This window comes from Chrysochloris asiatica, unplaced genomic scaffold (assembly GCF_000296735.1).
Source record: "Chrysochloris asiatica unplaced genomic scaffold, ChrAsi1.0 scaffold00020, whole genome shotgun sequence".
NCBI classification, from domain to species: domain Eukaryota; kingdom Metazoa; phylum Chordata; class Mammalia; order Afrosoricida; family Chrysochloridae; genus Chrysochloris; species Chrysochloris asiatica.
This window is the reverse complement of record NW_006408538.1, coordinates 11,495,714-11,505,174: the sequence shown is the minus strand read 5'-3', so window position 1 is coordinate 11,505,174 and position 9,461 is coordinate 11,495,714. Positions and strand designations below refer to the sequence as shown.

Sequence of the window (9,461 nt, the reverse complement as noted above, 5' to 3'; positions counted from 1 at the left end):
GCCCAAGATTTCTTGCTTCCGTTACAAATTCCACTGGCTATAAGCCTTCAAACTTTCTAAATATTCCTCTATATGTGGTTCAGATTTCTGGAGCTGTCCCCTGAACCTGCTTTGTCTAGTATTCTGTGTTATTGCTCTTGTTGATTATATTTTTATATAGCATTGTTGTTAAAGTGACGTTGAATCTGTTCTGACTGTTAGTCTCTGTATAAGATTTCCGAAGCTGTAAATCCTTGAGGAAGTAGAAAGCCGTATCTTTCTACCTCATAGTGGCTGGTGGGCTCGAATCGCTGATCTTTGGTTCTCAGTCCAGTGCTTACTATGTGGAGCCATAGTCCCTGATTTTTTAAATGAGTCTTGTTTTTAACTTTGTTTTGGCTTATGGCAATATTTCTAGAGATCACAAATAGGTTTTCAAACAAATCCTGTTTAAAACATAGTTATGGTGTTATTTGCCGTGGAGTCAGTTCTGACTCATAGGAACCTTGTACAGGGTTTCCGAGGCTATAAATCTTTACAGGAGCAGATTATACTGAAGTATAATACTATGCAAGGTTATGTTTAATTGACCTTTTAATATTTATTATAGAAAAATCCACTTGCATTTTAAATTTGAATAATAGAAATGTGTTTCCACTTTTCACCTGTCTTGACTTATTTAGCTCTCTTGCTTTTCCGGTTCTAAAAAGGTCAGGATAGGTATTTGTAGGCAACATTTAACTTAATATGAGGGGACTTCAAAAATTCATGTTAAAATTTCCATTATCATTTAATTCTATTTACCATGAACTTTTTGAAGCCCCCTTGTATGTAGCACTGTTATTAGGATAAACAATATCTGACTATATTGCCTGAGTTCCCTTGGTAAGAAAATCTGCCACACCAGGTTAGTTGTTTCTTCTGTGTTTGATTTTGGAAAACAGAACATTTGTTCTTGTGGGGCTTAAGGCTGTTTATAAGTTGGGGACTTTTTAATCTTTAAAAATAAAAACCCAATTTTTAGGTTTTTCTGGTTACCAAAAATAATATATGTAGGTTATTTCTTTTTAAAAGTTTTAGAAATACATTATTTAAAAAGGGAAAGCCCCCCACAGATTATAAAGAGGACTACTGTTAACTGTTTATATTTCTTTTATGTTTTTCCTCTGGGAGTCCTGAGATGGTGCTGTAGGATAAGCACTCAACTGTGATTTGAACCACAAGGTTAGCAGTTCAAACCCACCAGCAGCTCCTTGGAGAACCCTATACAGGATTGCTATAACCTGGAACTGACTCAACGGCACTCGACAACAACAATAATGTGCCTAAATACAAGGAGTCATGGTGTGGCATTGTAGGATAAGCACTGGACTGCTAACTCCAAGGTCAACAGTTCATACCCATGAGCTGCTTCTTGGAAAACTGGATATAGGGTCACCTGTAAGTCAGAACTGACCTGGCAGCGCTTAACAACAACAGTATCAATACAAAGGAGACCTGGTGATGTTATGGGATAAACACTGGACTGCAAACTGTAAAATGATAATGTAAACCCACCAGCCACTTCATAGGCAAAAGAGGAGGCTTTCTGCTCCCGTAAAATCTTATAGCCTCGGAAATCCTGTACAGGGTGCTGTTGGAGCCAACTGAATGGCAGTGGGTTTGATGTTGATTAGACCTGTAGACATAAAGTTCTGTGATTTGCTTTCTTCACTTAATGTATGAGGGGGCTTCAAACAGTATGTGGAAAAATGGAATTAAAAGATAATGGAATATTTCCACTAACTTTTTGAAGCTCTCTTGTATTACAATCCTTTCATGTTACCATAGAGACATTCTTTTGAAATCAAAGCATCAGTTTCCATGATATGAAAATTCTATAATGTATTGATCTAATTGCCTGTTATTGGAAATCCCGATTATTTCCTTTTTTTACTTCTAGTACAATGTATAGCAAATCCCTAAAAGGAAGAGTTCGTGTAGCAGAGAGTGTGTTGTTATTAAGTACTGTTGAGTTAGTTCACACTCACGATGACCCAGTACACAACAGAACAAAACATCACTTGGTCCCATGCCAGCCTCACAATTGTTTTGTTTGAGCCCTATTTCTGTTTGTTTATTTATATTGCCATTGTGTCAATCCATTTTGTTGGGGGTCTTCACTGACTTGATATCATGTCCAAAGTATGAGAGACGAAGTCTCACCATCCTGGCTTCTAAGGCGCATTCTGGCTGCACTGCTTCTAAGACAGATTAGTTTGTTCTTCTAGCAGTCCATGGTAATTTTAATGTTCTCCAGCAGCAAGCAGAGAGTATATCTGTTTAGAATTACAGTACATGTTGGCAACTTGCTTTCTCTAAAAATCAATTTTTTGTGAGTTAAAGATTATTTAGAGAAGTGTGCCCTTTGTTAATTGTGTTTAAATAACGCTTTTGCCTTTTTTCTTCTTCTTTGGTATGGGTCGGTGGTTCAAACTCAACAGTCAGCACCTCAGAAATCCTATACAGGGTCATTATGAGTCAGAAATGACTCAATAGCACTTAACAACAATATAGAAATGATAATGTAATTGTCAAATAGAAACTTTGTAAATTTCAAAATCAGATTTGCTTGATATTGAAATATTCAGAGTAAATAGGATAAACACTCGACCTTGAGGTTTGTTTGAACCTTGTGGATTGTGTTTGAAACATGGCTGGCAGTTGTTGGCTAACTTCACAGCAATGTCTTCAGAAAATAATAATAATAAAGATTATGCCTTAGAGTGGTTTTAGGTATTCAGGAAAATTGTACAGAAAGTACAGAGATTTACCAGTTACCCCTTCCCCCCGCTGCACATTGTTTCTTCTATTAACATCTTTCATTTCTGTGGTTCAATTGATGAACCAATATTGACAGCTTATTGTTAACTAGGTCCACAGTTCATAATCGAATTCACTATATTGTATAGTCCTATGTGTTCTGAAAAATGCTTAATGTCATCTGTCCATTATTACAGTATCATACAAAATAGTTTTACTGTGAAAACTGCTATGTGATCCCCTTAGAATATTTGTAAAAGATCTTAAGATCTGTAGATACAAGAGGATACTAAATAATCTGATAAAGTTTGTGTTGTCTCTTAATGTTATTATAAAATTTTAAAATTTTCAATAAGATGCAGATTTTGTTGTTGAGTGCCATCAATTTGATTTCAACTCATAGCATCCCTGTATCTCTATATAAGAATATGGTTTCTGAGGCTGTACGTAAATGTTTGTGGGAGCAGAAAATGGCATCTTTCTCCCCCAGAGCGGCTGGTGGGATCGAACCGCTGCCCTTGTGATTCAGAGTTCAGTGTTTATCCTTCAAAGCCCTTGTGTTCCTCGATTTATGATAAAAATTTTTAATTTTTGAGTAAGATGCAGCTTTAAAAAGGTGCTGATCTTGGTGTGGCGCTGTAGGGTAAGCACTGGACTTCTAACCACAAGGTCGGTGGTTCAAACCCACTAGCTGATCCTCAGAAACCCTAAACAGAGTCGCTATGAGTCAGAACCAACTCAATGATACTTGACAATAACAACTGTGAATATATTACTGATGATGTTTCTGTAGCATTAGGATAATACATTATTTTTTGTTTTCTCTGTTTGCATGATTCTCAGAGCATGTTCTTATTGGTGGTTGTATCTTATGATCATGCTTGAACCCTGCTTAGTAAATGGCTCCATATGGACTGTCTATATTTTGTAATTGGTTGTCTAGGAGGTGTTGTGTTGATAGGGGTTATTGTAGTTAGATACTGTTGAGTTGATTTTCGATTCATAGCAACCCCATGTGGCAGAGTAGAATTGCTCTTTAGGGTTTTCGTGAATGTAATCTTTATAGAAGTAGATTGATCCACCAGGTCTTTTTCCTGAGGAGCTGCTGGGTAATTCAAACCCATACCTTTTGGTTACCAGCTGAGTGTGCGTAAACCATTTAAGCCACTAGAGTTCCTTAGTGCTTATTTACATAAACAGACTATGTATGCAATTACTGAATCAACTTGTGTCGTCTCCAAAATGAATTTCAATTTTCTGGTTATATCTGAAATGTCGATGGAACATCTCATTTGTTTGGAAATTATTTGATTGGATTTTAAGGTGTCCCCTGTGTGAATTGAACCAGATGAATTTTCACTAACGCAAGAATTGATAAATGAATGATATGTTTTTAAGATCTCAAAGGAAATAGGATATTCATATCTAGTTAATGATTCAACAGGAAGGACTTAATCATGTAATATTTTGCAACAGGAACCTGGACCTATCCTGTTTTTCTAAAAAGAATGTGTTTTAGTGTTTGTTTGTTTTTCTGTATACTAGGCACATGAGAATTTATTTGTTAATGTTTGTAAGTGAACAATCGCTGAAGTCTGGTGTGCATACAAAAGGTGATTGGAAGGAGGTAGATGATAAAGAAATTAGAAACTCAGATTCACCATTTTAATTGGTCCTTACAAATCTAAAAAGGGAAATGCTTTTCAATTATGACACACACAAAAAATGACTGTTTTCTCTTCAAGACAATGATGCATCCTCAAAGTTTTGCAAAGTAATACTTTTTAATAATTTAAGTGAAACAAGGGAATGAATCTGAAATGACAATACGCTAAAACCTGTAAGAGGTATATTGAAATGTGCTATTAATATTTACTGGATTGTATATTAAATATGTTTCATTTCTTTATCTTTTCATTTTTACTTATGTCTGAAAAAAATGTTTCTCCCCCAGAGACAATCTCTTCTACCTATATTTTCATTACTTACATGTTCCTTAAAGATCATTATTGTGAACCAGTAATAATTGATGTGAGCACAGTGATAGCTGTTGTCAAACTTTTTATATGAATGGTGATTAAAAGCCACAGTCTCTTGGGTCTTCATTTTTTTGCAGTGCATAGTATTCCATTGTGTAGATGAAATCCTTTATTTTTGGATATTTAGTGTTTCCAATCTTACACTGTTTTATACCATGTTGAAATTAACTGAGGGGACTTCAAAGAGTTCCTGGAAAAATTACATTATCTTGTAACGGAATTTTGTCTTTTGCCCACAAGCTTTTTGAAACCCTCTTGTATTTATATAATTTTTGAAGCCCTCTTGTATTATTTTGTGCTTAGGTGTATCGGTAAGAGAAATTCCTAAAAGTGTGATTGTTGGGTTTAAAGGGTAAATGTTAAATGTTTTATTAGATAATGTCACTTATTTGTACTCCTGGTGTGGCACTGTAGTATCAGCACCAGACTGTGAACCACAAGGTTGGCAGTTCACACCCAACATCTGTTCCTCTGAAACCCTATACAGTCAAAACCAACTTGATGGCACTTAACAACATCAGTGTACATACAATGGAGTTGTGGTATGGTGCTGTATGTAGGTTGGAGATTCAAACCCACCAGCACTCCCCGGAAATTCTGTACAGAATGGCTATGAGTCAGAACTGACTCAACAGCACGTAACAACAACAAACAACATCAGTGTGAGCTCTGGTAGCATGTTTGTTAATCTCTTGGCTGCAAGATCAAAAGGTCGGTGGTTTGAACCCACCAGCTATTCCAGATTGGAGAGATATAGCAATCTGCTTCAGTAAAGATTAAACCAAAGCAAACCCATTACCACTGAGTTGGTTCCAGTTCATAGTGACTCAGTAGGATAGAGGAAAACTGTTCCATAGGGTTTCCGAGGCTGAAAGTATTTATGAAAGCAGACTGCCACATCTTTCTCCTGAGGAGCAGCTGGTAGGTTAGAACCACTGGCCTTTTGATTAGCAACTGAACACTTAACCCACTGCAACACTAGGGCTCTATAGGCTTTTTCTGTAGCCTCTTGATGGCTAGCACTCACTTTTTTTTTCACCATCTTTATGTCTCTAGTGATTGGAAAACAAGAGATACACCTTAGATATCAATGTTTGATATAGATAGATGACTATCCTTGTTTCTTGGATTTGGGTCTTGTTGATTTTACAACCAGTCTTATTCACACTACTTGTCTTTTAAATTTTTCTACTTTTTGCGTTTACTTACTTCTTTGAGGATTTTCCTGGAGACACTGACTTATTTCTTGGTCCGTTGGCAGAGGAATTTATCTTACAGAGACAGCGAAGTACCAAATCTTTTATGTTTTACTTGTTTTTTCATAATCAGACTTAGGGAAAATATTTTGCTATAAACAAATGATGCCGTAATTCTACTTTAATTGATTTTCAAGGGGAAAGTGTATTGTTTTCCTTTTGTGTATTTCTACAATATAAGGGGGTCTTCAAAATGTTCATAGAAAAGTGAAGTTAAAAGAATGGATTTTCCCCCCACAAACTTATTGAAACCTCATATAATTTTAAAAGACATACACAGAATATATACAAAAAGAGACACTATTTAACCACATAGAGTTTCTAGATCTTTGGTTATTAAAACAGTCATTTCCTTTTTATGACTCACCATAGCCAGCAGATTTTATGCGATCATATAGAATATATTTTCTGTCAGTAATTGCCAGATTCTAAATCATTTAATTAACTTCAGAATCACACCATTGTTTTTGTTATTGTTGGTTGCCAATCGGTCACTTCTGATTCATATGTGGCAATTATGATTTTATTGCTTTAAAAAAATCAAATAGGCCAGATTATTAAAATGGTTTCTTTCCTTTCATGTGAAATTTTCTTTCTATTGGTAATGACAGAGAACATTTTCTGGGAGAATCTGTATGAACCTTTAACTTCTCTAAAATGTTCATGTCCCTTATACTGGACTGATCATGTGCTACAGTGTTTATCTGTATTTACCACAAGAAAAATTATGGGTAAAGCACATTTACTAGATTTTTAAGAATTACTGAAGCTGTGTTTGTTGGTGTTGTTGTTAAGTGCCGTCGAGTCGGTTCCGACCCATAGCGACCCTGTATAGGGTTTCCAAGGAGTGACTGGTGAGCTTGAACCACCGACCTTGTAGTTCAAATGGCTTTGCAGTCTGGCACATTAAACCTCAGTGCCAGTGTGTATTTAAACATTCCCCTGGCTTTTTTGCATGAAATGAGGATTTGATGTATTATATTCTTAGTTGGAAGAAAGTTCAAAACTAGAATGTAATTTTTCTCTTCTTGATTTTTATAGAGCAGGTTGTTGCCCTGGATGCCCAAAATATTGTAGCTGTTTCATGTGGAGAAGCTCATACATTAGCGCTAAATGACAAGGGCCAGGTATATGCTTGGGGTCTTGATTCTGATGGACAGCTTGGCCTACTAGGATCAGACGAATGTATCAGAGTACCCAGGTAACAAGGTGACCAAAAAGAGGTCTTTAAAAAACTTTTGTAATAAATTTGTTAATCTAAATCAGTCTGCTTAATGTGAACGTTAATGAGCTGGCATCTCATTATTTTTTTTTCCATGGTCTGTTCTTCCAGGGTTCACTAGGTAGATTGTTGTCTTTCATTTAGATTCATTTACATTTTTTATTTACTTCATTTATATGTTCTACCAAATCAATAGAGGTTACATTTGTGCTTGTAAAGAAAGGCATGAATACCTTGGTTATTGATGTATTTCTTATATATTGGTTGTATGATTTTGCTAACATTTTTGAGTCTTTATCAGGTTTTATTGAATATGGAAGTTCATTCAACATGCTTGATATAAAAATAATTCAGTCACTTTCTTTTTTTTTCACAGCTATGACCATGGTTTCACTTATATTAATTGGTTCTTACTCATAGTGAGCCTGTAAGGGTTTCCCAAGGCTGTAAATCTTTGCGGGAGCAGAAAGTCTCAACTTTCTCCTGTGGAGTTGCTGGTGGGCTTGAACCACTGACTGTGCTTAGCATACCAGTATTTATCCTACAGAACCACTGGACTCCCCATGTTAACCATTAGCTGATCCTAAAACTAAGAAATAATTTCTCACCAATATTGTAGTCTTTAAGATTTAACATTATTTTAATACTTGTTGTTAAGTGCTGTCAAGTCGATTCCGACCTATAGTGACCCTGTATAGGGTTTCCAAGGAATTGGAAAAACAAGAACATATCTAAGTAAAAATTTGAAGAGAAGTATTCCATATCTTTTAGATATATAAGTAATACACTAAACCATATCTAGTATTTTAAATTACAGAAGTTCTTCCCTTCTTAAATTTTTGAGTCGTTTCCTCCAAATGTAAAAAAAGAGAGAGCGCGAGAGAACCCTCCAGGGAATCAAGATATCCTTAAACTAATTTTAGATTTAGTCCAGGTGGCATTTTTGTTTTTTACATATATTTAATGTATTTTATTTTGAAATTAACTTTTTTTTTTTCTTGGTTTAAGATTGATTGTAGCTACTAGGATAAGGTGTGCATCAGAGTTGTATCCTTTCATGGTGTGACACTGTGGGATAAAGCATTCAACCTCAAGGTCGGTTTGAACCTCAAGGTCAGTTTGAACCACAAGGACGGCAGTTCAAACCCACCGGCAGACCCTTGAAAACCCTTTACAGGGTGACTATGAGTCTGATCTGACTCGATGACATTTAACAACAACAACAACAGTTAGGATAAGGTGTGCATCAGGGTTGTATACTTTTACATACGTATTCAGTCTATATGCTAGGCAAATAATCTGAGAAACTGGACTGTATGAAGAACAACACAGCATCAGACCTTTCATCCAATTTACAATAATAAGTTAAAAAGAAAACACCCAGCATCAGAATCAGAGTAAGACTCATTAACAATGTGCAATATGTAGAGGACATAACCTTGTTTGCTGAAAATAAGGAGAACTTGAAGCATTTACTGAAATATCAAAGACTACACCTTTCTATATGTATTACATCTTAACATAAAAGAACAGTCTTCACAACTGGACCAAGAAGCAACATTATAAATGGAGAAAATACTGACATTGCCAAGGATTTCATTTTACTTCAATTCACAATCAGTGTCCATGGAAGCAGTAGTCCAGACATCAGACCATTTATTGCATTTAGCAGATCTGCTGCAAAAGACCTTTCAAAGTCTTAAAAGCAAAGATGTCACTTTCAGGGCTGAGGTTCGCTTGACCCAAGCCATTGTGTGTTAAATAACTTCATATGCATGTGAAAGCTGAACAGTGAATAAAGAAGACTAGAGAAGGATTTATGCCTCTGAATTATGGTATTGGTAAAGAATATTGAATATGCCATGGACTGCCAGAAGAACAATGTGTTGGAAGAAGTACAGCTAGAAAGTGCCTTAGAACACAGGATGGCAAGGCTATGTCTCTTGCACTTTGGACATGTTTTCAGGTGGGACCAGACTCTGGAAAAAAGGACATCATGTCTATTAAAGTAGAGGGTCATTAGTAATGGTCCATCAAAAAATGAGAGGGATTGACAAAGTGGCTACAACAGTGGGCTCAAACATAGCAATGTTATGAGGATAGCATGGGATCAGGCAGTATTTTGCACAGTTGTACATAGGGTCACTAAGGAGCTCTGGTAGC

At 35.9% G+C, this 9,461-nt stretch overlaps 1 protein-coding gene across 3 annotated transcripts in view; it reads left to right on the top strand.

The window, feature by feature from the left end:
- The window catches only part of HERC4 (HECT and RLD domain containing E3 ubiquitin protein ligase 4), a 149,953-nt gene that overhangs the window by 47,064 nt on the left and 93,428 nt on the right, over nucleotides 1-9,461 (top strand). For all 3 annotated transcript variants that reach the window (XM_006835820.1, XM_006835822.1, XM_006835821.1), the window contains one exon: nucleotides 7,118-7,277. In XM_006835820.1, coding sequence (XP_006835883.1) covers nucleotides 7,118-7,277 — 160 coding nt within the window. The remainder of the gene's footprint in view (nucleotides 1-7,117; nucleotides 7,278-9,461) is intronic.